The 24937-nt window shown below is 32.8% G+C and overlaps 9 protein-coding genes across 35 annotated transcripts in view; 4 read left to right on the forward strand and 5 right to left on the reverse strand.

Annotated features, from left to right (window-relative positions):
* Positions 1-374: 374 nt before the first annotated feature.
* LOC100648433 (uncharacterized aarF domain-containing protein kinase 2) lies at positions 375-3239 on the reverse strand. The gene is given in 10 exon segments (XM_048406261.1): positions 375-696; positions 779-1027; positions 1030-1326; positions 1412-1529; positions 1616-1727; positions 1798-1839; positions 2014-2089; positions 2179-2411; positions 2467-2874; positions 3151-3239. Coding segments are annotated over 9 exon segments (1746 nt in total). The 5' UTR covers positions 2843-2874; positions 3151-3239; the 3' UTR covers positions 375-453.
* On the forward strand, positions 3186-4337 carry LOC100649209 (transmembrane protein 216). The gene has a single exon (XM_012308713.3). The coding sequence runs from the start codon at positions 3820-3822 to the stop codon at positions 4246-4248; it is 429 nt and encodes a 142-aa protein (XP_012164103.3). The 5' UTR covers positions 3186-3819; the 3' UTR covers positions 4249-4337.
* A 421-nt stretch (positions 4338-4758) lies between these two features.
* On the reverse strand, positions 4759-7491 carry LOC100649089 (adenosine 3'-phospho 5'-phosphosulfate transporter 1). Its single transcript, XM_003395581.4, has 8 exons — positions 7160-7491; positions 6779-6987; positions 6495-6703; positions 5812-6036; positions 5568-5718; positions 5283-5494; positions 5085-5210; positions 4759-5009 (listed from the first exon to the last, which is right to left on the reverse strand). Exons 1-8 carry the CDS (start codon positions 7189-7191, stop codon positions 4851-4853), a joined length of 1323 nt encoding a protein of 440 aa, XP_003395629.1. The 5' UTR covers positions 7192-7491; the 3' UTR covers positions 4759-4850.
* Positions 7492-7611: 120 nt separating this feature from the next.
* Positions 7612-9974, forward strand: LOC100648317 (deoxynucleoside kinase). 2 transcript variants are annotated; one of them, XM_048406260.1, is made up of 5 exons: positions 7612-8061; positions 8375-8571; positions 8657-8906; positions 8988-9274; positions 9436-9974. In XM_048406260.1, exons 1-4 carry the CDS (start codon positions 8049-8051, stop codon positions 9242-9244), a joined length of 717 nt encoding a protein of 238 aa, XP_048262217.1. In that variant the 5' UTR covers positions 7612-8048; the 3' UTR covers positions 9245-9274; positions 9436-9974. The 2 variants fall into 2 exon arrangements, with proteins under 2 accessions (XP_048262217.1, XP_020718888.2); XM_020863229.2 differs by having other exon boundaries at positions 8988-9270.
* LOC100648975 (protein immune deficiency) lies at positions 9914-12323 on the reverse strand. 10 transcript variants are annotated; one of them, XM_012308705.3, is made up of 5 exons: positions 12188-12323; positions 11526-11633; positions 10780-11186; positions 10365-10690; positions 9914-10279 (listed from the first exon to the last, which is right to left on the reverse strand). In XM_012308705.3, the coding sequence occupies exons 3-5, from the start codon at positions 11129-11131 to the stop codon at positions 10139-10141; spliced, it is 819 nt and encodes a 272-aa protein (XP_012164095.2). In that variant the 5' UTR covers positions 11132-11186; positions 11526-11633; positions 12188-12323; the 3' UTR covers positions 9914-10138. The 10 variants fall into 10 exon arrangements, with proteins under 10 accessions (XP_012164095.2, XP_003395628.2, XP_012164094.2 ...); XM_003395580.4 differs by having other exon boundaries at positions 10780-11269; XM_012308704.3 differs by having other exon boundaries at positions 10780-11269; positions 11458-11633.
* A 145-nt stretch (positions 12324-12468) lies between these two features.
* Positions 12469-14155, forward strand: LOC105665748. Of its 2 annotated transcripts, XM_012308707.3 has the most exons (5): positions 12469-12713; positions 12792-13187; positions 13281-13465; positions 13547-13814; positions 13915-14155. In XM_012308707.3, exons 1-5 carry the CDS (start codon positions 12582-12584, stop codon positions 13942-13944), a joined length of 1011 nt encoding a protein of 336 aa, XP_012164097.1. In that variant the 5' UTR covers positions 12469-12581; the 3' UTR covers positions 13945-14155. The 2 variants fall into 2 exon arrangements, with proteins under 2 accessions (XP_012164097.1, XP_048262211.1); XM_048406254.1 differs by lacking the exon at positions 13915-14155 and having other exon boundaries at positions 13547-13885.
* On the forward strand, positions 13997-18161 carry LOC100648202 (protein C1orf43 homolog). 3 transcript variants are annotated; one of them, XR_007224220.1, is made up of 5 exons: positions 13997-14155; positions 14361-14517; positions 14585-14804; positions 14910-15184; positions 17921-18161. XR_007224220.1 is itself a non-coding variant. In XM_012308708.3 (4 exons), the coding sequence occupies exons 1-4, from the start codon at positions 13997-13999 to the stop codon at positions 15100-15102; spliced, it is 729 nt and encodes a 242-aa protein (XP_012164098.2). In that variant the 3' UTR covers positions 15103-15775. The 3 variants fall into 3 exon arrangements, 1 of the variants encoding a protein (XP_012164098.2); XR_007224219.1 differs by lacking the exon at positions 17921-18161 and adding an exon at positions 15270-15775; XM_012308708.3 differs by lacking the exon at positions 17921-18161 and having other exon boundaries at positions 14910-15775.
* Positions 14425-19705, reverse strand: LOC100648746. Of its 2 annotated transcripts, XM_020863224.2 has the most exons (9): positions 19564-19705; positions 19402-19470; positions 19131-19285; positions 18849-19046; positions 18280-18728; positions 16001-18182; positions 15603-15918; positions 15257-15453; positions 14425-14965 (listed from the first exon to the last, which is right to left on the reverse strand). In XM_020863224.2, exons 1-8 carry the CDS (start codon positions 19618-19620, stop codon positions 15301-15303), a joined length of 3579 nt encoding a protein of 1192 aa, XP_020718883.2. In that variant the 5' UTR covers positions 19621-19705; the 3' UTR covers positions 14425-14965; positions 15257-15300. The 2 variants fall into 2 exon arrangements, with proteins under 2 accessions (XP_020718883.2, XP_020718882.2); XM_020863223.2 differs by lacking the exon at positions 14425-14965 and having other exon boundaries at positions 15098-15453.
* A 587-nt stretch (positions 19706-20292) lies between these two features.
* The window catches only part of LOC100648629 (zinc finger protein 608), a 32388-nt gene continuing 27743 nt past the window's right edge, over positions 20293-24937 (reverse strand). For all 13 annotated transcript variants that reach the window (XM_048406232.1, XM_048406231.1, XM_048406235.1 and 10 more), the window contains one exon: positions 20293-24026. In XM_048406232.1, coding sequence (XP_048262189.1) covers positions 23956-24026 — 71 coding nt within the window. In that variant the 3' untranslated portion in view covers positions 20293-23955. The remainder of the gene's footprint in view (positions 24027-24937) is intronic.

Genomic DNA, 24937 nt, shown 5'->3' on the forward strand with positions numbered 1-24937 from the left:
TCGATAAAACAAATTCCTTCCAAATTCTTCCTTCGTAGCTTTACTCTTCCAATCCTTTGTGTTATATGCGTATAACATACAATCCTGTCCTTTATGTTATATAATTTTTCAAAAACGGAACAATGCGAACGCGCAAACGCGTTTTACAATCGCAAAGTAACAGGTTCTTTCGGGATTAGGATTCCAGAACCTCTTTTGATCGTCTTGACAACAGATGATACGTTTCTTTCGTTTCCTAAATTTCCCGACGTGTTTTCGTACTCGAAACGATATTTCACAATTTAATCGTCGTACAACGCTGTACTTGTAAAAATGAACGGCACAACCTCCGTGAAGATATCGATATTTGGATCCAGACTGCGACCGAGGCCTTCGATCACTACCATACTGAGAATCACGCTGCTGAAGGTTCCGTCTTGCTTCACACGATGCCGAACCATCGCGGAAAACAATTCAGTCACAACGGTACTCACGTCTACCTGTAACATTTTCAAACGTTCCTCTGAAAGGGTTTTGATCGATTTCGACCATTATTTCTCGCGTTATACGCTCGTGTCTTTGAAAATGTTTGAAGATTACATTGACTCTACTTCGAAGATGCGAGTTTACGATATCTTTCATTGTATTCTTAAAACCGTCTGGGTCGGGGGATACGCGCGAACTATGTTCCAGAATGTATTCCGCTGCCATTTCACCCTGAAATAAATAAATGAAGAAGTGAATGGAAAAAAAGTAAAGGTATAAAAAGAGGGTAAAAGTAAGAAATATATGTAGGTACGTTTCCCATGAGCACCGATCGGAAGACATTCTTAAGATTTTGTCGACAGCGGTCGTTCAGAGACACTACCAAACCACAATCGAGTATGACCAAGCGTGGATAAGTCGGTAAGTACTTCCGATCAATAAATTTCCAAAACCAAGCGCTAATCTTTCCAATAGGTTCGCGACTTGTCTGTACCAAGATATTACCAGGATGCAAATCACAGTGAATGAAGTTGTCTTTAAACACCTGCCATTTTCCCGATAACTTTCATTGTAATTAATTAAGAAGTCCATGAGAATTACTCGACACGATACCAATCGTGTTGACAGACCGCACTATACCATTTTTAAAATCGTTTTAATCCCTATCTTAGCCAGCTTTCCTTGCAATGTTGTATCGTGATCTTCGAGATAATCGGAAATTGGAAAACCTTCGTGAAAACTTTCCACGAGAACTTCGCGTTGAGTAAAATCTGTGTAGGGCCGGGGGAATATGACATCCTTTTTCCTCGAAAAATTTTTCGAAAACTGAATCAAATTCTGTGCTTCCAAATTCATGTCAACCTTTACAAAACAGTTACTGTATAAGGAAAAATATTTTAAATAGCTCTATAAGATCTAAGCAATTAAACTTGAACGTAAAGCTTGCTTGATTTTCCATTATTTGTGAAAATTCATCGATGCAATCGTTAAGACTGAGCCATTGCAATTGGGGCACGATATATGTCGCGCATTTGCAAATCCCTCTCATTATGCAAAGATCTCTTCTAAATTAAACGAATTAAAGAAAAACGATCCAGAGATTCAGGAAGATTGGTTATTATTTTCCATTACACCATGGTATATCTCATACCTTAGTTGTCCTTTAATTCCAGGATGTAAAATTTTAACCGCTACTGGTTGTAGCTTCCGACTTACATATGCATTAACGTTCTTATCTGTTTCGTCAATATTCAACGTTTTCTCTGAAATTATTTTATATCGTGTGAATGTTTACAATTCGATATAGTAAAACTAATTTTTTCGTATATTTACCAATGAAATTGATTAACGAGCCAAATTTTAAGTATTCGATAACTGCAACAAGATTCACGACATATTATACATTTATATATATACGTATTAAGAACTACGGAAGCATTAGAGCTTTTATTTTTCGTGTGACTGGAAATTTCGTTGAAGTTTGACCAGAGGCACGTGTAGCAATGTGTTAGATAAGATAAAAGAAAGGATCGTACTTAAATGGCTTACTTTGAATAAATGCAGGTATTTGAGGTTTTCGCGTTACATCCACTCGAGCATTCAAATCTACCCATGCCTTATACACCTGCCGGTTAGACAGATTCATCAAATCGAATGAACGGACAAAATACAATCTATCAATCAAACTCGATCGATCCAATTTCATTGTTATACCTGAGCACAACACCCTGATCCGATAGGCATCTCGTGTTCGAATTTTACGAATATATTCCTCCAATTCGAGCCGTATATGGCTTTAAGCAATTGCTTTGTATAAATCCAAGAATGTGCGGAAGCGTTATGTTGCAATAATGACAGCGTACGACAAACATCTTCAGGAAACAAATCTTTTCTTGTTGACGCCCATTGACCGAATTTTATAAAAATTGGCCCGAGAAATTCGATACCTGCAATTGTAACCTGCGATCGATATATGTTTTCCTTTGACTAACGAATAATTACCTTTCCGGAGGATTATCGGAAACACGTGTCCATGTGTAAAACGTGTGATCAAATATATGACAGTCAATCCAGTAAGAATAGAACCTATCACAAGAATTCTTGCCACGATTAAGATTATATCAAAAAAACTTTCGTATTCCGTATTCTTTGCCAACAGATCGTTTTCATAAATTTGCGTTCGATGCTGAGGCTTGTAAGACAAGATGAGAACAGCTTTAACCACTCGCTTCGAACTTTCAAAATTGCTAACGTTTCTTGCTATTGATCGATGAAATCGTATCGGGGTTACATATTTTTTTCTTTGCCACTTTTCTCCAAGATTTTGAAGGAATTTGTTGAAACGAAATGCTCTTGAAAAGTTCGAATAGAAAGCCATCGCAGATCATTCATCGCACTCGGATGGTGGCTCTGTCATAATAGATTACCCATCGATTACTTCTATAAACTTTTTGATAAACATTTTTTGAATTAATCCATTCTTTCATAGTCTTTAGGGGTTCATTCAAATTATATATTTCGATAAAGATATCGTTTTAGACATAACAACTTCTATTTGTAAAGGTTAAAATACATATTAACATTCAATATTATATACTGAAGTCATGTTAATGTACCTCCGAAATCTATACATGCATGTTAAAGTACATACATATGTTATTCAAATTTTGTAATCAAATTACGTACATTTCTTGTTTCCTCATTTGGTAGCACTGCTCGGTATATTCACGATATGTGAATCACGAGTCGGTTGTTATTCCTTTCGTGAAAGTGGGTGTCTGCTAAACTTTTCTTCGATATATAAGCTTTCTTAACTGAAATACTAAATGTATAGTCAAGGAAACGTAACGAAAGATAAAAGCTTAAAAAAAAAACAGTGGAAATGATTACTACACTACTTTACTTCTAAAAAATTCGGTTGTATTTATACCTTCTTAACCAAACTTGATCTTTATGATCTTCGTTTTATGTATTTATGATCAGTAGTTAACTAAAAACACCTTCTATCGACAATTCGCTAGAATAATCTACAAACGTTATTCTAGATCTGAATATTCATATATGCACGCATGTTGTGACATATTCAAAAATAAAATCGGAAGGTAACCTCCAATGACATCGTCTTTGTAGCATAGAAAACTAAGAATGAATTTTTAAAGTTAAAAAGGAAGAATATAAAAGATATTCAATAAATGAACGGAAAAAGCATTGTATATACTTAATCGAGAAGGTACGAATTATAATGGATATGGACCAACATTTTTCATAATTAGGTACATTAAAACAGAATGAGTTAATATTAGATAGAACTTAATAAGCATAAGGTTTCTCACAGTGTTAAAGAGTCATTGTAGAATGCCTACAATAGCCAGTTCATCTTTAACATACGAAATTCTTATGTATCTAAACTCGTTTTATTTTGGTATGTTTGCTATATGTGAACTGGGTATGGGCTTTTTTAAAGCTGCGAATCTACCTTCACCTGGCACAAATACAACATTGGCAGAGTTTGCGCTTTTGTTCTTACTTATAATCACAGAAGGAGCCAGAATTTATTTTGGAAGGAAAGGGAATTTGACAGAACATGGATTACCAATTCTTATCGGAGTTATTTTAACTGTACCCAGCTCCTTGGCAACGTTATACTTTCTAATTTGGCAAAATTATGTGCTCAGACTAGAAGTGATTCTTTGTAGCATACAATTGGTACTTCTAGCATCTGAGTTAATCATTTCTATCTTGTGCCTCATTGCTATTTACAAACCTTCATCTCCAGAAGAATAAACAACCTCATTAGTACTTAAGAGTTTTAATTGATTGCATCATATTGTATGTTTCTGGATATTAATAAAAATTAAAAATGATCTAATCTATGAATGAGTATGCTTTTAATCTCCAATTTTAATATCCTACAAAATTCCTGTATATAAATGAACTTTGTAGACAATAAATCGTACAATCAATATGTTTTTTATTAATACTTTTCTTGTAAAAATGACATTTTTTGTCTATAATAAAATAAATATTTCTTAAATAAATAATGCATTTTTCTGTCTAATTATTTTTAATATGTATATACGTATATATATATATGTATATATATATATATATATATGTATGTATGTATGTGTATTTAAAAGTACTCTACTTAAAAGTACATTAGTACATTATCAAATAACAGATTTGAAAACTGGATGTTTAAAAATAATTGATTGTTTCCTCCAGTGCTTGTAAAATATATATGAAAAATGTCAAAATAGTATAATCAATATGAATTAATCACTGTTTTTTAACTATATCTAGCAAAACTTATGTACATTTAAAAAAGAAATGTACAAAATTTAATGAAATTTGTACCTATGCCTTTTTGTTTCCATAATTAACTTTTATACTATTTGCGCAGCCCTACGTCTTCTTATTGCACGTAATCGATTGCTACAATACATTCGTAAGAATACCGAACCAAATACTAGTAGAATGCCAATGATACCAATGACTGTCACACGATGATGATATACCAAACAAGATAATAATATAGCCAAACCCTGAAAAAGGAAGAAAACGATACCTCTTAAGCTTGTTTATCTTATTAATAGCAATATATTTAACAAAATAATTACCTGTCTTATAGTCATCATAATGACAAACGTCACTGGACCAAATTTAGAAATTGTATAAAAGATATACAATTGACCGCTTGCTGAACAAATTGATATAAGTGAGCAATCCACAATGAACCTAGGATACTGTGTAATAATAAGAATATTAAAGTTATATCAGAGATTGTTGCTATCATTACCGTAATTAATTAAAATTACCTTTGTCATAAAGGAAAATATAAGAGGGAAACTTGATTGTTGAAATAAAGACATTGCAGTTAATAAACAAGAGAACATATTAACTACACACATCATTTGCACACTCGTTACCCCATACTCATCAAATAATGCACTTTGCCAGGTACTTGTAAAACTATCTAATAATAAATAGCCTCCTAAGAGAATAATACCAGATATAGTTGTAGCTCCATCTAAAAGCATTGAAACAATAATTAGAGAAAAGAAAGATTAGTAGATTTACACTAAATGACAAAAAACACTCACCGCCTTTGTAATCTGAACTATTTAACATGAACAATGTCATTCCAATAGAAATGAATACAGCTGTAACATATTCATAATATTCATATGTGGTATGTGAAACTACTTTTCCCATTATCATTACTGGGATTATTTTCGAAGCTTTTGCCAATACCTGAAATGTACATACCATATTTAATTAGACGTAATTACCAAACAAAATTCTCGAACCAAGAAATAAAAAACAAAATGTTAAACGGATGAATACCTGTGTTGGGAAACTAACATACTTTAGAGCTTCATATTGACACCAACTGCTCATGATATTTGATAAGGAGCTAAATGCATACTTATAAAGAGGTGCTTTGTGTTGTGGTTGTCTTTGAATTATTAAATACAACCCTGACATTAAGAATGCAAGAATTCGATTTACAAATACTAGAAATTGTGAATCTTGGAAATGATCCTTGTTGCCAGCAACGTCTTCATATTCCTGAAAAATTAAATGTTTTCATAAAAGATTTTTAATGATTGTATAATATTAAACTAGACTATTCATACTTATAACATATTATGAATTTTGCAACCTACATTTTAAACGTCATCTCGAAACAGTATTAAAAGTCTATATTCAAGAAAATAGAATTGCAAATTTAAAAATCTTTGCTTCACAGAAACCTTGGATATCCTAAAAGTAGTGACTAGCAATGACCAAACTCTAAGTTAAGAATGTTTTTTAGTACATGATGGGCATTATCCCATATTAACATGTACTTGAAAATTGTTAATGTTGTTATTTCACATTTGTCCAAATGTATAATTTCTCAAAGATAATTCATTGTAAAACATTCCTTGCTTCGAGTTTCATAAATTTCTTTATCAATGTATGGTATGTATGCATATGTGTGTATGTGTGTGTGTGTGTGTGTATTTTTATATAACAGATTATACCTGCGTCATTATTTTTTCTTGTAAGTAACCCCATGTTAAATAACTAATTTGCAACCCAAAAAAACAATATAGGAGTAACAAAGCATCTTGTGTAAAAGTACGTTGGCTATGATTCGATGGCGTAGATGTATAAGAAGATGAATCCAGTAATCCTGTTTCATACTGACCCACAAAACATAAATGTACTAGTTTGGGTATGCACCCTTTGCCTGTTTAAAAGCATCACAATTTTAAATAAAAGTTCATAAATTCTTTTCATTTGATTAATATATCCTATCACTTACCTCCCCTTTGGATATATTTGGTATGACGAACATATTTGTATATGAGGCAACCTGGCAATAATACAGTAGCATAACTCAATAAATTTAAGCATAATTTAATAATCCAATTATAGGAGGAAGTTTTTAAAAAATTTTCTCCAGTATTCACAAAAGACTTAATAATTTCACTAGCTCCAAATATAAGGCTTACTGAAAGTAGTAACAATATGCTACAAAAAAAATTATATTAATAAGTCAAAAATATCATCCAAGGATTTTATTTATTTGTACTATATTTTTTAGAAGAGAGAAGAAAAGAAAGAAGAAAAGAAATAAAAAGGGAATCATAATGTTAATGTATGGCAGTTTCATTATTTCAACAATTTCGTATTTAAAACTTACCATATTATAGCATCGCCCAAAAAATTTCGCATTGTTCCAATTATAATAGAATTTCAGTAAAAATAAATGATTATGAATTAACTGGTTGTTTCATAATTTTGTTTTTCAACATCAAATATTTATGATTACCCTACATATACTACATGTTGTGCGTACGTTTAATATACAATGTTATTTAAATCATTTTAAGAAATTAATTATTTAGAAGCAAGATATAGAATTCATCAAAAATCCGTAAGAAAAAATACAATATAATATTCTGACTAATAATTGAAAGGTATCTAAAAATATTTCGTTAAATCATCATTTAAAATGTAAGTCACTTGCATTTTCCTAACAACCAACTGATATAACAAACTCATATCTGTTGATAGAAAAACTATATGTATACACATGTACATGTATATACATATATCATGGCCATCGATGTATATATGCCTTATAAATACATACGTTAGTTTGATTATTCCATTTTTTTATTCAACAACTTTGATTATTTACTACATGCTTTTATTAACTTATAAATGCAAAATTCCAAATCTTATTTTATTTTGTATACATGTTAATAATAGAGTATATTTATTTCCCCTAGCTTATAATAAATATTTCAGTTTAACAGTTTTCACTGTTTCAGATACATTTTTTTTGTAATAAAAATAATACAACTGCATATCCGTGTATATAATGAAATAATACTTTAACTTGCGCAATATAGCATTTAATTCATTATAGTGCACGTAATAGTAAAGTTTGAACCAATCTTTAATACAACTACGTAATGGTTATGCGGTAAATGAAAATATAAAATGCTCGAGGATTAAAAATATAAATAAAACCTTTATTCTTCTATAATGTAATAACATAAATTGATTAAAAAAATTACTCAATCATGACTTCATTAGGTAAGTATTAATTTCATAAAAGACAACCAAAGATAATTTGAAGAATGACAAATTATAGAGCTACTATTTCTATCTACATGTGCGTCGCTCTTTAAAAGAACTTACCAGTAAAAGAGCTGAACAGAAAATTTACGCGGGAAATTTCTCAAACAATGTTTCAATGTCACTGCGACATAGTAGTTACGTGTAATCATATTAAATATAAATACGATATTTTTAATAATTAGTACTTCATATATTTCATATAAAAATAAAACAATTCATTACTACAACATCATTACTACAAGATAACGCATTTTTGTATTTTCTTAAGGCAAATCTTTGTTTCTACTAATAAAAATGACTACTTCTGTTTGCAAATTGTATAAGAGACCATTTACAGTATGCATAGAGGGTAATATAGGAAGTGGTAAGACAACATTCTTAAGTCATTTTAAACAATTTAACAATACAACCGTTTTACAAGAACCAGTAGAACTTTGGAGAAATGTTGCTGGAACAAATTTATTGGTAAGATTATTTATTGAATATAGATTTATTGTTATTCATATAAAAATATATGTAACATTGATAAATATTCGCTTAAAATATTTAGGAATTAATGTACACAAATCCTAAACGCTATAGTTTCTTATTCCAATCCTATGTACAATTAACAATGCTGCAACTTCATACTTACGAATCTGGAATGCCTTATAAAATTATGGAAAGATCAGTATTTAGCTCGAGGTGCTTTATAGAAAATATGAAACGTTCTAAACTATTACAAGATGTGGAAGTAGTGGTCTTAGAAGATTGGTATGACTGGTGTATGCAGAATGCTAATATAGTAACGGATTTAATAAGTATGTTATCATAAAGGCATAACATAAATTATATGTTTCTTATTGATAATAATATTAGTTATTATTTTTATAATATTGCAGTTTATTTGAGGACATCACCGGATGTTGTATATCAGAGAATGAAAACAAGAGCGAGGAAAGAAGAAAATTGTGTATCATTAGAATATTTACAGCAAATTCATAATATTCACGATGAGTGGCTTTATCATCAGACACTATTTAGTGTATCAGCACCAGTTTTAATAATAGATGGAAATAAAAGTTTACAAGAAATGGTTGCACAATTTGAAAATTGCAAAGATTTAATTTTTGGTAAAAAAGGGGAAAAAAGAAATTAGGAAAGAAAAAAAAATATGTTACAAATGTATGTATGTATTATTTGAAAACATTTTTTGTATTTCTTATTTATATTACTTCTTTGAATTGCTTATATATATTAATTATACATTAATCGCATATATTTTCTATTTGTATATGTACTAGAAATATAATATAATCATTTTAAGTACCTGTATATCTGTATGTACAGAGAGAGAAAGGAAAAGAGATAAAGTGAATCATTTTATAATGGTTATACAATATGGCATAATTGTACATTTAATATATATATTAAATAATTACATTTAAGAAAAAGATGGATTTCTGAACACTAAACAGTGAAAGATTATACATAGTTGCTAATGCAAAACTGCAGTTATCTTAAGCAAAGCAGCAATCGGCGGATGATAAGCTACGCTTTCGTGGGCAAATGGATATCCTAAGAATAAGATATTTGGTCCTGGAAAATATATATCTACATAACCGTGTCTGTTGCGACTCACGGTACTATCCGTGACTTTGTCCTCAGCTTTCCTTGCCCATGAAACGCCCACTTATGCTGCTTTATAGTGATATTTGCATTAATTGTATGTTGTTCTACGATAACTACATGCATAATTAAGATTAATGTTATTATAAGATTAGAAGATTATATTATAGGATTGTATTACGATAAATATTATATTGAATTCGTTAGAATTTATTTATTAAAACGATTCTTTAATACAATATACATTACAGATAAAAACAGCAGTTAACTTTTTACTCTAGTTATTATAATTAATATAAGTTGGATACAACTAAAAATAATTTTCGTTTCCGACTAATAAATATGATAATTACTTGTGAAATATATTCGATTAAAAAATAAATTGTTCAAAGATTTACTGTTACAAAGATACAGTTAAAAAGCGTTATGTCGACTGGCTGCGAGCAGCAGCTAATCGTATTGCACAATCGTATTCTTTACAAATCCATAAAATGTTTATCAAATTACCAATATCTGCATTTTTTGTATTAGCTTGTTTCCAGTCCAGAAATATTTGATAAATTACCTAGAAATATGGTCATTAGTACAGAAACTTGCAATGATACAGATAAGAATATAAACAAGAAATAGTATATCGGAATCAAATTTACTTCACTTATGCCCCTAAATTTGTAATTTTCTTCAAATTGTTCAATTTGACCGTCCGAATATAACAATTTTCTAGCAACATCTTTCCAACCATGTCCAATATAAGTTTTAATTATAAATATATCATCTAGATTAATTTCGTCAGTACAAGTACGTAAACGTTCTACTTCTGCTGGCATTTGTCGAATATTTTTTGTCCATGTTTCTTCTGATGCATGAGAATTATTCTTAGCAAATTGATTAATATTACAAATGTAACTAGTTTTAGAGCCAATTTTTACACCGTTTGAATTAATTATATTGTAATTCACTACATGTGTTCCTTGTGCTATAAAGTAAAACATGATCGCTTTAATACAAACAAATTTAACAAATTTGATTTTTTCCAAGTTTAAAGAGTGAATAATACTTGCGTACAATGTTTGCGTTGTTTCGATTTTGTTTTCGTTTTAATATTTGGTTTTCTACGTTCTTTTGCATCATCTTGGGAACCTTTCGTATCATTCAGATCTTGTTTTTCGGTAGAAGACTTGGCATTCGTAATAGGTACTGCGTCGTCTTTTTCCGGGGACGTTACGTTCTTTAATTCCAATTGCGGTTCTGTAGTAATTGGAACAGATTCGAATTTGGTCGTCTTCGTTTCATCACCGTTTATTGTATTTGGTTCTAAATTGTGAGTATATCCTTCGATCGGTATTCGTGGTGGATCAGGTTTCGCATCGGTTGTTAACATATGAAAACGATGAGATAAATTTGAAAGTATTGGCATTTTCCTCGAAATTCAAATGCCGTTCAAAAGAAGTATCTCTTCGCTATCTTTTTTTCTATGATAGAAGTATCATAATATAAATTTTATATTTTCATTACCATCATATTTAATGAATACTACATTTTCTGATAAAGTAATCTACGAAATAAATATATTTTATAAATATAAAGTCAATTCGAAAAAAGAAAAATATGGACGTAACAAATTACATATATCCATTTGTTAATTTCTTTATTACATAATTATACAACTTTTATAATCGCATATATTTCAATTCTTTATATTATACCGATATAAAGATCAATTCGATGGAATGGATTATTTACCTTATTTTAATTAAAATATCAGATATTTAACAATATTTTCTTTGCATATTCTTCATTCGTATCCTTACCTTTCCTTTTGGATATTGAGTTAAGGAAATTTTCCCCCAAAAATCGTTATTTTTAATAAAATTTGTATTTCCTTATTATTCATGCATTATGTTCTGAACCGACGATATCTAGACACCAAAATTTATAAAAATAGTTACAAACAAAAAACATTAATTAGAAATATTAATGATATGAATATGAATATGATTCTTAATAACCTTAAGATAATCTGGGTTTTCCAGAAGTGAAAGTTCGTCGCAATGATGTTATCGCGAGTAGTAGTTATCAGTACACAAAACTTAAATAGCCGAATTTGAAATAGACAAAGATTTCCTCTCATTGTTTGTAACATTATTTTAATTGCTTAATTTATGCTAATTCATTCTCATGGAACTTGATATAAATGCAGTATGAATCATTTCAGAAACACATTGTCCGTAATAAAAGTGTAACATTTCAAATAACGTTTATTACTTATAAATATCCAAAAGCAATAAAAGCGCGAAAGTTTTAAAAGAATTATGTTTCATATTAAAAGCAGCATTCTCTTTTTGCTAATTGCAATACAATTGAATAATGTAAAATATTTTGAAACAAAATATTTACATGCGTATAGGATCCACATTTCAGATAAATTTCCTTGTTTAAAATATTTAAATTAATTTAGTCCTGCAAGACTTACACTATCTCGATTCCTGTACGTTTTTCAACTTGAATATCCTTTTTTTATTTCACAAAAAGTTATATGCGTTCATTTGTATTCATGATATTATCACTTCTAAATAAAATTTATTAGCGGGCACACTGTTATTTCGTTGTTAACCTCTTGACTGTCATGAAGCTACTCAACAGGTGGTATGGTTTACTTGACACTACTTGACACAAACGTATCGTTAGGATATGACGTAAATGTATAATTTTATTATGTACGAGATTTAATATATTTTTACTTGCAATAAAATTTTTCCTTTCTCTCCAATTATAATTTATTTTATTTAAGTAAAATTTTCTTATATTTTCTTTAATACATAATACAATAAAAGTATCTCTTTTTAAATTGACTTATTATTAAAAATATGAATCCGGAAAATATTTTAAAAAATTATGTATTATCCCAATACACCATGGAAAAGTTAATAGTAATTAAAGAGAAATTGAAACAAGATATAATTCAAGCTGATCCTTTATGGCAAATAGTAACTAGGAAGGTTAGTATTAATAGTTGTATTAGGAAATATAATTATATTTAAGGAAAATAATATTGAAGTTTGCATTATCTCACTTAGAAAGGAGTAACAGATATAGATGTAGAAGAAGCTTTAAACGAAAGCAATAATGATTGTAATGATATTTTATCCAACACTTCGGATCAATTTTCATCTACTCAGTTTTATTTTACACAACTTGATAAGCTCTGCGATAAAAATATTAAACAGGAGTGTGTACCAAAACTTGATATCACAGAATATCTTTTTGAAGAATTGGAATGTGCTAATGGAAAATTGGATTTAAATCAATTAGAGAATTTAACAGATGCAGAATTTCAAGAAATAGTCTGTGATTTACAAAAGAAACTAACTATGCTGGGTACATATAATCTATGTTGTTCTTTGAATAATATGACTTTGGAACAACGAGTTAAATACGCAGAAACATTTTATACCCATTTATTATTACCAAAGGTGAAGTTTGAATGATATTAATCTATAATGAATTAGACTGCTTCTATAAATTTTTTCACGAACATGGCTAATAATGTTTGAATATCATTGCAGATTATTGCTTTGAAAGAACCTTCCAGATTACTTTTATCTGCTTTGATAGAGAGCACTCAGAAATTTCCAGATGATATTCAGAAGTTTATTTTTATTCCCCTTTTAAACCTTGATTTAACAGACACAACAATTATTGATGCTATAGTAAATACTTTTGAGCCTGAAAGACGTATTGTTCTTATTACGTAGGTACTAATCTTATTATTAATCAATTAAACTGCAAAAGAATCTAAAGTGTTAGCAATTGAGCGGTATCATTTTTACAGAGAATATTTATCACATGTGAAAGAACTCAAATCATGGCATCTTTCTTTCCTACGTACTTTGATTAATACTAAGACAGATATTACCACAAATGACAAACTTATACAGTTATTATTTGAGAAAACGGTTGACTTTGCCAAGGATAAAAATTTTGGGAAGCTTGTATTATCACTTATAAAATCAAATATTAAATTTTCAGATGAACAAAAACAATCATTATGGGAAATAGCAAATACTAATCAAACATTGTATAAAAAACCTATTCAAAATGTACTAAAATCTATATAACTTATGTAAATACTACAAACCACAAATTATAATAAATTTTATTTTCTCTATAATTATATTTATTCTCCAATCTAAAAATTAGGGGTATAGGAGATGTAAAATCAAAATATGAAACGCGTGCGCATAAGAGTTAACATTTTTATACAAGTACGAATGGGAAAAACATGACGGAAGAACTTTCCGGTGTGACAATCGTTATTTTTATTGCGGCTGGAGTACTAACAATATTATTACTGTTTATATTTGCAAAACGACAAATTATGAGATTTGCATTACGATCACGCCGTGGCCCTCATATCCCTATCGGGCATGATGCACGAAAGGTACGAGAAATTGTAGAGGTTAAGTTTATTTACATCTACAAATATGTATATATATTACATTTACATTGAAAATTAATGCTTGTTTTTAGTTAAAAACAAAATATTTTAATTATGCTATACAATTATTCACTATTTTGAACACATGTGTCTATATGCACATATACATATATACATATCAAAACACAGTATATTTTCAATCTTTTAGTCACTGAAGAAAGAGATTGAAAGACGAATAGAAGTAATACCAAGAATTCAATACGAGCCACAACTTATTAGCGATCCAAGATTTATTTTAACTCCTCGAGGACAGGTTTCACCTCATTACTACAGATTAAAAGCTGTAGATGATGTTAAGACCTTGGGTATAATTATATTTATTATGGTAAACAGACTCTTTATGTTCAGACTCATTTTCAATCTTTTTTGTAGAAGCTGAAATTACTAAATATGATAATTGCTTAAAAAGACATCCATCTGAAAATTTACGTGCATATTTACTTGCCATATTGGCAACGCCATTAAATGGAAGTGGACAACGATTAATTCATCAGTTCTGCGATTTATATGAACATGCACGACATGATCCGACTGAATTTGGTGATGAGGAATATCAAGTATATACCCGTTTATTCCTTAAGTTAATGGACGCGTAAGTATGATTCTTTTAAATTATGGAATGTAAATTTAAGGTTTGTAGTATGTTGTGCTATAATATAATGAGACAAAAACATGGTGTCCTTAAATGTTCCCATAGGGCTCGTTTATTAAAATCATATCCAAGCAGTAGGAAATCTAGTCCAAGTCGCACCCCTATAAAAAAAAACATTGAAACGAAACGGAATATATTAGAACCCAAGATGAAATTACTGGAAGATCAAACATTGACTGGATCACGTCCGAATACATTAACCGTGATGATGTTGGATAATAGCGAAACATCTGTTTAGCATTATGAAAGTCGTCACATACAACACATGTGACGATATGTTTATTCAGAATTGTCAGTCTTTACATTACATGGGATTGAAAGTAAGTGAAATACATTTTCAACTTTTGTTTTAATGGTATTTCACAAATATGTTGCTCTCTTTAACTTCATACCTTAAATTTGCAGTAACGGACATGTTTTTTGTTCCAACTTGCGGTTAAATATCGATGTCCGTTTTAATCGATAAATATTTACTCCATACATTTTTATAATATGAATTATGTCTTAAAGAAATTAATGCCCGATGAAACGTATATTTATATGTATCAGAAATATGATTCATCCTCATATAATTTAACCATTCCATCATCTGAAAGAGGTATATTATATCTTTAATAGACTGTTAATTCTAGAATAACTATATAACTTCTAATGAAGAAAAAAAATATTAAATTGTTAAATTATCATTCGGACGCTAGTTGGATCGTTTTGTATAGAAATAAAAGTAATCGTGAATACCTGTGGAATTGCATGTTTCCAATTCTCTCTATCGGAAAGAAGTGTTAGAGCTTGAGGAAATAATTTTATTCTGACATTTTCCGATTTAATCACTAGATCTCGTTTCATTAAAATGGAGTCTATGCCAGACAAGCTTATCACAGAGATAAATAAAACATTACAATAGAATTGTATTTTGTTATTATGATTTTGTGATGAGTCCATTAAAAATCCTTGAACTTGTGTCATAAGCTCCAGAATCCAATTTGAACTGGATCTTTCGAATTGCATATTGGCTTGTAGTTTTTGTATAATTTCGAAAAAATATGTTTGCACACTTTAATAAAAAATATTAAGACGCGTGATTATTCACATGTTTGATGTATCAGAAAGATTACAATAATGACCAAGAATGTTACCTTAACGTAGAAGCGAAAGTTTCACCGATGATTTCGTTCAACCACTTTAAGGAGGCTTCGGAATTTGACTTTTTTAAAGACAATTCGGCTCTAATCGCGATCGCATTCTTTAATTTACTGGCCATTGATTCCCACCACGTTTTAGGAGATGTAGTTCTTTCTAAATGCTCCACTGGTAATTCCAAAGCTGCCGTGAAACAAGGGTAGAAACGGTCGCACGTTAAATCTATTTTGTCCAAAAGTTCTTCCAGCATGGTAGAAAGCAGTGTAGAGTTAGCATGGCATATTTCTGGATTTCTTAATGCCTGAGCATATGAATACATGATACAATGAAACGGTTGTATCGAATCTTCGTTCATTTTTTTAATTGCACATTCTAAAGTAGTTTCTAAGAACCGTTTAATGATATTTGGTTGTACAGCTTGACACAAGTACTCGAGATTTGAATACAATATCGGGTGTTCATTGTCTTTCCAAATGAAATCTTCTGCATCGTTTACAGATTTATACGTCAATAGATAATCTTCTATAAAAGATTTAGCAGATAAAGATACCGTCGCATGATGACACGCGATAGAAAGAGTATATTGCTTTGCTTCGGCTGATAGGTGAAAAGTATCCTTCAAAAAACTCCAATTTACATTAGGTAATGGTTTCGGATATTTATGAGCGAATATTCGTAGGCATTCCGTAACAATACAATGATTATTCGAATCAAACTTATTAGTTTTCCTCAAATATTCACCGACCGCTCTGATTACGCTTTTGTCTGGTAAATATTTAAAATTTTGCGGCTCCCCTTGAGGCCAGTTGTACATGCCGGATCGGAAGCTATTTACTTCTTCTATCACGAAGGAAATTAAAAGGTTTCCGGCTGCTGACAAAGTCATTTTATTTATATTTTGAAGCATTTGGATCCAACAAATACCAGGTATATACGGAAGCACGTCCTCTGGCTTTTTTACCGTGTCGGTTGGAATTTTCGCATACGTAGCTGGTAGTACGAGATTATATCTAAATTCTACTGGTAATATTTTCAAGGATAATTGTTCGAGACGGTACGAAGCTAGAGCTTTAAGCGCAGCTTTGATTACCTTTACATCATTACATGTCGTGTATTTCCACAACTTCGATACGATATCGTCGATTAATTGATGGTCGTGTTCTTCGAGGCATTGAGAAGGTGCATAGAATGCAACATCAGCAAGTAGTTCGCACAAGCTTTCTAAAACAATAGACCGCTTTTCTTTTTCCATTTTTGGGGATAGCACTCTCCATGTCGAACAAATGTCTATTACGGATGCTTTGTAAAGAGCAGAAATACATCCAAGCGCGAGTGCGCTTGCGGTTCCGCCGTTCGTATCCGTCGAACGATTTAATATCTGTAATATCAATGGTACCAATTTTTCCCCATGTTCAGGATAATTTTCACAAATATATTTCATAGCTCTTGCACAAGTTGCATCCGAATACCAGGAGAGATCGCTTTCCATTACTTTGATTATTGCGGCAAAGAGAAATCTGTAACATCTCGGTTCTTTTTTCAATGCTTTCAAATATAATTCGATTATAAAATATTTCAGTTGCTTGTCACCGTTTAACAACCCGTTCAAGGTATGATTAACGATTGGGACATTTTCTTTCGTAATCATAAGCTCAGGCATTACCAGTAACAAACATTTTGATTCTATACTGCTTTTACATTTGGTTAATTTATGCAATACCAATGAGAGCACGTGCGATCCAAAATTTGTCCTTTCTCTGCTAACATCAACGAGTATATTACAGCACAGTTGAACTATTTGTGGCTCGTTTGACTGTAGAAGGAGACCAGATATCAATAGTTTACATTTATCTTTTAAGTAAGTTGGTACACATGATACGTTGTTCAACCATGATAGAATATCATTTTGGTTCCAGATATTCAAGCAATGCACCAGCTCCGTGTAGAATTGTATGTATGGGTCGGAATTAGTAAACACTGTAAAAAATTTATTTGAGAATATCGTTTCATTATTGCACGTTAATTTCGTTCTTGTAAACATCTCGCTGGCTAAATCTCTCGCCATGTCTAGTGCCTCAGAACACAATACGGATGGATATGCAATCCATTTTAGAATAGATGCTATCAAAGTGTAGAAAAATATATCATTGTAAGACATTTTCTTTGCTATCATCGTACCTATAATGTGATAAATTTATCATAAAAAGCATATTTTGAAAAATCGGTAAAAATCGAAAATTCTTATAAATAGTGGAAAATACCGGAAAATACTTACATATTTGCAAAGTAGTATACAAATAAATAGCTGGACATAAAGTAATTACTTCTGCCATTAATGTTAGCACAAGATTCCCAATATAGTTATCACAGTGGTCTATGATAAACAACATAACATGAAAATTTGGTGTTGGATCAGAACCTTGCTTTAGTAATTGTATAACTAAGGATACAATCATCGGCAACAAAGCTGTACAATATTCTCTGTTTCCTTCTGATGCAGCTTTTTCTGCAAGCTCTAAGATTCTATAGTTTGTATTTATACAACAATGGATTTCCGCTGTGCACATCCAAAGTAAAATTTCTGTCTGTACATATGTACTGTGTCTCGATCTAATTAACAATTGCCAAATTTGTTGCATACAGTAATCCAACGAATCTGATGAAGGATTGCATAAAACATACAAAAATACTGGTCGTAACATTTTCACGCCATTTTCTCTAATTCTGAAATTTGGAGAAATTGAATATACATACATATATATATATGGATATAAGAGTGTGCATAATTATAGATGTATATGATGTATGTATATATAACATTTGTATATACATTTTTATACATACCGAACATCCTGATGATTCAGAATAAATGTCATCTGACTTAATATAGTCTGCCAGCTATGTTTATCTTGAGTTAAAATGGTAATAAAAGGGTGTTGTGGCATATGTAATGTAAACGGATATATATTTTCTTTTGCTGTATCGCGTTTTAAATCTAATATTAGTAAATGGCTTATGGTTGTAGTAGCAACCATATAATTTCTAAAACATGTGACATAGAACGATATTAAGGAACAGTAAAGATAGATAAAGAATATCTTTCATGGATTAAATGAATTTCTGTACTTTATAGAAGAGATACTGGAGATGAAAGTAGCTAGAGCCTCGTTAATGTCCCATAATCCATTTTCAACCAGAGCAGTTAGGGCTTGACAGGCAGATATGCTGAGCGTGACATTTGTACTATCTCGTTTTGTTAATAGCAACTTAAACTCGGGTATCTGTATAAATTGATGAACGGAATGAACAGAATTAGATTAATATTTCCTCTCTGATTAACGCAAAAGTAAAAACGATGTATTGGATCATATAGTAATCGAACGAATACGTGTTTTACCTTGGAAATATGGTCCGTTTGTCGATCGCATTTCTTTTTCTTAATGGATTCGAAAAGTTTCGACGTTGCCTGTGTAGAAAAATACATAATACAGTTGGAATAGAATACCAAGTGAAAAATATAAACGTTTAATTGCGATATATGAAAAAGGGAGTAACTCACGTGCGATATTAATACAGGATTCGTCGATTCTAATTTATATTCTATTTCATCCATCATGTAGACGTAATATTTCAATAATTGTCCTATATATTAATTGTCATTCAATTCAGCCAGTGATCCGGTACTCTCTATCACGGTAATGCGTAGACAAAATAAAACTTGGGCCGTGAGTGTACGAAGCGAAATATTTAGGTTATAGAACATAACCTTGTGCGTGCATCGTTAAAAATATATTGAGATCTGTAACGGTACACTGTTAATATACACTGTTCATCGTTCATCGTAAAAATTATGAAAATAAGAGTAACGTATTTGTACGAAGAATATAGTATATATATATATATAGGTTTATGGAGAAAAATGGGAAAAGTAACGATTACTTCTTTGTTACACGAAGGATAATACGAAACTAAAGTGTACCCATAAACCCATGGACGTATTCCCTTTTACCGCTAGGTCATACAGAGGTTCTCAAATAATGTTAAACGTTATATTACAATTTTGTTTGACAATGTGTGAGTAAAAGCAAATAGATAAAATTGTAAAAATACCATTTGACAGGAAGATATACAGCAATGATTCATATACGAATACTAACAGGATAGAACGAAAGAAGGAGGAAAGAAAATTGTACGAAAAGTCGGTTGAATCGATAACAAGGGGGAACTTCGAAAAGACGCGAACTCGTTAAAGGACGATAGTGTACCGATCGAGGATACTGTATAATAGTAAGATTTTTCAATATATTTATTCGTATGGACAAGTTGGAGCATAGTGCACAATATAATTAATATATAGTAGTCTGAGGAAGGGGTCAGATTACATTCTGGAGTTTGAACACAATATCTTACAATTTAACGACAAGATGCCTGCGTTTTTGTATTTGCTTCTGTACGTAATGTTACTCGTATATTCATATATTCGAAGTGTATAATATATAAAGCGTAACGACTCACTATTTTTATCATTCTAAAAAAATGGAGACAAGAATACGGGTCCTTGTTTATTACGTTACGTTAATATGTCAGTCCATCTTATGTTGTCATTTAATTTATTCGTTTGAGGATTTTCGCAATGGATTATGCAACATCGTGGCAAATACGTAGTACTCGCTAGAATATATCCTTAGTCGGAGATTGTCTCCAATTATTAATTACAACGTTTGTATCTCGTTTGCGTTGAGAGGAAGTATCAACAAGTTCGACATCGATCGGCGCAGTGCCGATCTTTACGCGGGAGATCGAAACGATAACCGATCGAACGTAGGAAGGAGCCGGTTTCAACGAAAACAGGAGAAAAGTTTAAAACGTAATCGTTGAGCGTAATACGTGATAAATTTATTGCCTGCAAAATGGGGGTTTTTCGTCAGTACGATTCGAACGGACAACGTAAGAAACGTGTTGCACGAGGAATTTGCGATACGCGAACTTGTATAGTGTATTCGACCATTGGAGACAGCTCCTTTTCTCGCGCAATTAGCGATTAACAATCTATATTAAATTTTCGTTTAAAAGCAAATACACTTTACAGCCTATACAATTCATACAAGTTGATTTTGCATCACTCTTTTGTTCTCTTAGTATTTTTCTTTTCTTTTTTTTTCACTTTTTTCCATTTAATCGTTTTTTTTAATATCCTCTACTCGAATTTAAATTTGTGGAGAGCGCAGGGCAGGTCCAGGTACTTAGGCTATCTGTATATTTTCATAAAAATTCGTCAAGATCTTCGGCTTTTCCTTACTATGATTCGCGTATCGTTCTTCTCTGTTTTTTTCTTTTTATTTTTTATAAAAATCACAGCACAGCACCAGCATTTTTACTTTAAAGCCCGCCCGATTCTCCTTCGAACGCGTCTCATTAAAACTGAGACGATTCCCCGCGCGTTTCTCCGCCGTTCTCACTCTCCTTCTCTCTCCCTCTTTCATTCATTCACGCACACACTCGCAGACAATACTTTCTCTCTCGATCTTTTTCTCCCTTACGTATTCCGCTAAATGAATATCGCCGTTATTATGTTCGAATGAAAAAAAAACACGCCTTATTCTCTTTTCTTTTATTTGGCATTTGCAACACTACGTACGGCACGATAAAACTAATTTCGAATCCTTGGCAACGAGATTTACCAATTGTCTGTACAACGTTCTTATTTTTTTTTTTATAGACGGTATAATAATAAAGTAATAGAACCGATAATTATTAATGAATAATTGTAATAAAAGGTACAATGATAATCGTTACTGCACTAATGTTAGGTAGCCGCCGGGAGATTATACGTGTACGTATCACTGTGGTGTATATGTACGCGTATATATATACTATACATATCTAATAGTTTTTCCTCGTTTAGTCTTATACGTTTTGCTCGCTTGTTCTGTCTTTCTCTCTCTCTCTCTTTCTCTCTTTCTCCACACACGCACTCTTATGTCCATATTCGTATCACACACACACACACACACACGCACTCATGTTCTCGGTCTATTGTACTCACGCAACGTTAACTACATTATTTTTAGTAAACAAATAGCATTCTAGCAAATTCAATGTACAATCACTTATCGTCACGTTAACGTTATTTAGAATTATCGTGATTTATTATACGTTTATACCTCCTAGCCGACACGTATTTCCTTCGTATTTATTTGATATCGTATAACCAACGTCCACGCACATTCTACTCGATAGGTAGGTAATCAAATCGTCTAAAAAACGTGTCTTTCGCGAATCACGTAATTTCTCTAGAAAAATGTCGAGTCTGTTGTTCAACAATCTTTTTCCTTTTTACAATAAAATACAACGATCTACAATTTCACCATTATAGACAAAGTTCTCAATCGAACATTCGCACGTACGCGTTATACACAACGAGTTACGGAAAATATGCGACGCACATAAAGTGCATAAGCACGCGCAGTAAAGTTCCCGCTTTTCACTCTCGCACATTCGTATCTCTACGTTACTAAGTGCAATAAAAATGTTGCCTGAACTTGAATCGACGCAGTTCGAGGCACACAGTCTGTTACATCGGAGAAAAATCGGGCAATTGGTTCGCGGTACGGCCGTAGTAACTTCCATCGTCTTTCCTATGCGTAAGATGCCCAATGAGTCTACGACAGTCCTCGGTCCTCGGTCTAACGCAACGGGGTCTCATTACGCGCACGCTTGCCTCGTGTCCTTTCTCTCCTCTCTTCACTCTCCTCGTACTTTGCCCTTCGCGGGCAACGATTCCTCACTATTTTGGGATCGCCGAATTTCGTTAAGCATTTCCAGTAAGCAGATACAATGCTGAGTCGAACCGTTTCGAGCCATTCTTTTCATATGCGACACCTGTTCCTTGCGAGCAAACAGCATCCGAAGTCTCGTTTATGAGTTGGTCGCACGAATACTGCTCATATTCCCATACGTTGTTTCGCAATGCCTGCGTCACTGTCGTTTTCATCATCGCCGTCGCCGTTAACAGCATCCAAGGAAAGATTAATAGGTAAGAAACTTGTATAAAAATCTAGAAAATGTTTGTTTTTCGTTTGAACTGGAAGATCAATGGTACGTGAATTGAGACTTCTTCATCGCGTTCGTTTCAACCATATCTTGGAGGAAGAATTTTATTAAAATTTGGAATAAATTGTGCGTAGAGTCTATGCTGAATCTATTCGTTTTCTCCACGCAATGTTGAATTTTTGGCATTTTTCTTGTACGAAAAGTCCCAAAAACATAAGGTGCGTACGATAGGACGCTGAAATCTCAGTCGTAAATCCGTCGTTTCTCGGTATTCGATCGATTCTGAAACTAGTTGGTACACCCAGCAATGGATCGCGTTTGAGTCGACCGTCATAGTACGTATAGATGATTTCTTCCTTGGAAATGGAACGGCGACACAATTCGGAAGGCAGGCGCGCTTTTTCACAGAAGTAACAAAGACGACAGAGACAAAGAGAAGGCTTGTGAACAGTGTATGTCGTCAGCATTGTCGTCGGCGTTACCGTCAGCATCAGCGTCAGCGGTAGCAGTAGCAACCATACACGATGACCGGATGATCGTCGCGAGTCCAGATGCTTCTCGGCGAAGGTGTTAAATGGTGAATGATAACGATGACATCGGCCTTAACAGGCAGATGCACTGCTGCTGCTGCTGCTGTTGACGAGTTGACAAACAGATCGAGAGTTGGTACATTCTCCGATGGAGTATCTCTCTGGTCGCGTTAACGAAGAAGAGGTAGCAGAGCCGAATTAGCGGTATTGCTGGGACGATCCTAAGGTTGCCTGCCAGCGGTAGCAGAGTGCGGATGTCCTGCTGCGGTTGCGCCGCTAACCGGCGGTGGATGATGAGACGTGTGGTGAGTTTGTGCGGAGGTGGGTCCGGTTGTTCCGGCTGCTAGTACGGGACCGGGGGCCGCGGGTCACTTGGGCGGGAATGGCGAGATCACCGATGCGGCTACCGCGGCGGCCTGCTGACTCGCCAGCATCGCCGCTGCAACACACACACACACATAGATACCGAGGCTCGTTAATTTATTTTTTCTCTTTTTCGAGAAACGTCTTTCGTCGTTCGTCGACCGACCGATCGACCGATCGTCGACCATCGACCGTCCAATTAATCGTAACTTATCGAAAAGAATCATGTAAAATTTTCTGCCGAATCGAATCCACTCTCGCCGCCGGTTTACAATTTCCGAAAGGAAAAAGTTTTACCTTTTTCTTTGTTTTTGTCATTTCGCGTTCTTATCTTATTCATAACGCGCATTCCACGATCCTCCGACCGGGAGACCGACGACGACGACGAAATTCTCCGATAGCCTTTCGCGTTTGCTGCTGTTCCTTCGTTCGTTTCGGCCACAAGTTTTCAGCGATTTCGCATCACTCCGCAGCCCAAGTATAGCGAGCGAACGATCACCGAAGACAAATTAGGTTGGAAAAGTGATATCGGAGGCCGAGGTATACACAGAACATCGTACGTCGAAACTAATTGCCGGGACAGGAGAGCATAAGCGGGAGTAAGGATAAGAACGAGGAACATACGAGCAGCCAAAGAAGATATAATAGGGTTGAATGGCGCGTTTGTCTTTGTCGGTACGCTTAACGAAATTGATGCGCGTCTCTCAATCGTCTTCGCGATATATAAATTCCGAGAAAAGTGTGCGGGTGGGGGACGTTGTAACAAGTTTTGTGTAACTTTATCGAAGTATACGAAGAAATAAACAGAGAGAGAGAGAGAGAGAGAGAGAGAGAGAAAGAGAGAGAGAGGGAGAGAAAGAGAGAGGTAAAAGACGCAAAGGGAAAAATAAGAAACAACCGCGATAATAATTAAAACAGGGTCGCTTGTCCTATTAGTCGTCCACGGGCGTTTGTCACAAGTCAAAATAGTATTTCTAAAAAGCGAAA

This window comes from Bombus terrestris, chromosome 5, assembly GCF_910591885.1.
Source record: "Bombus terrestris chromosome 5, iyBomTerr1.2, whole genome shotgun sequence".
In the NCBI taxonomy this organism is placed as follows: Eukaryota; Metazoa; Arthropoda; class Insecta; order Hymenoptera; family Apidae; genus Bombus; species Bombus terrestris.

Excerpts from the sequence above, each read along its gene's own strand:
- LOC100649209 (XM_012308713.3), top strand. The coding sequence starts at position 3,820 with ATGCCTACAATAGCCAGTTCATCTTTAACATACGAAATTCTTATGTAT.
- LOC105665748 (XM_012308707.3), top strand. The coding sequence starts at position 12,582 with ATGAATCCGGAAAATATTTTAAAAAATTATGTATTATCCCAATACACC. Across the intron at positions 13,188-13,280 it reads CCCATTTATTATTACCAAAG|ATTATTGCTTTGAAAGAACC; the intron begins GTGAAGTTTGAA and ends ATATCATTGCAG. Across the intron at positions 13,815-13,914 it reads ATAAAAAACCTATTCAAAAT|GGGTATAGGAGATGTAAAAT; the intron begins GTACTAAAATCT and ends TCTAAAAATTAG.
- LOC100648746 (XM_020863224.2), bottom strand. The coding sequence starts at position 19,620 with ATGATGGATGAAATAGAATATAAATTAGAATCGACGAATCCTGTATTA. Across the intron at positions 19,286-19,401 it reads AAACGGACCATATTTCCAAG|ATACCCGAGTTTAAGTTGCT; the intron begins GTAAAACACGTA and ends CAATTTATACAG. Across the intron at positions 19,047-19,130 it reads TCCAGTATCTCTTCTATAAA|AAATTATATGGTTGCTACTA; the intron begins GTACAGAAATTC and ends CACATGTTTTAG.
- LOC100648975 (XM_012308705.3), bottom strand. The coding sequence starts at position 11,131 with ATGCCAATACTTTCAAATTTATCTCATCGTTTTCATATGTTAACAACC. Across the intron at positions 10,691-10,779 it reads ATCGAAACAACGCAAACATT|CACAAGGAACACATGTAGTG; the intron begins GTACGCAAGTAT and ends TTTACTTTATAG. Across the intron at positions 10,280-10,364 it reads AATTTAGGGGCATAAGTGAA|GTAATTTATCAAATATTTCT; the intron begins GTAAATTTGATT and ends CCATATTTCTAG.
- LOC100648202 (XM_012308708.3), top strand. The coding sequence starts at position 13,997 with ATGACGGAAGAACTTTCCGGTGTGACAATCGTTATTTTTATTGCGGCT. Across the intron at positions 14,156-14,360 it reads TCGGGCATGATGCACGAAAG|TCACTGAAGAAAGAGATTGA; the intron begins GTACGAGAAATT and ends TCAATCTTTTAG. Across the intron at positions 14,805-14,909 it reads TTCCTTAAGTTAATGGACGC|GGCTCGTTTATTAAAATCAT; the intron begins GTAAGTATGATT and ends ATGTTCCCATAG.
- LOC100648317 (XM_048406260.1), top strand. Across the intron at positions 8,572-8,656 it reads TTGCTGGAACAAATTTATTG|GAATTAATGTACACAAATCC; the intron begins GTAAGATTATTT and ends TAAAATATTTAG. Across the intron at positions 8,907-8,987 it reads TATAGTAACGGATTTAATAA|TTTATTTGAGGACATCACCG; the intron begins GTATGTTATCAT and ends ATAATATTGCAG.
- LOC100649089 (XM_003395581.4), bottom strand. The coding sequence starts at position 7,191 with ATGCGAAATTTTTTGGGCGATGCTATAATATG. Across the intron at positions 6,988-7,159 it reads TTGGGCGATGCTATAATATG|CATATTGTTACTACTTTCAG; the intron begins GTAAGTTTTAAA and ends TTTTTTTTGTAG. Across the intron at positions 6,704-6,778 it reads CAAATATATCCAAAGGGGAG|GCAAAGGGTGCATACCCAAA; the intron begins GTAAGTGATAGG and ends GCTTTTAAACAG.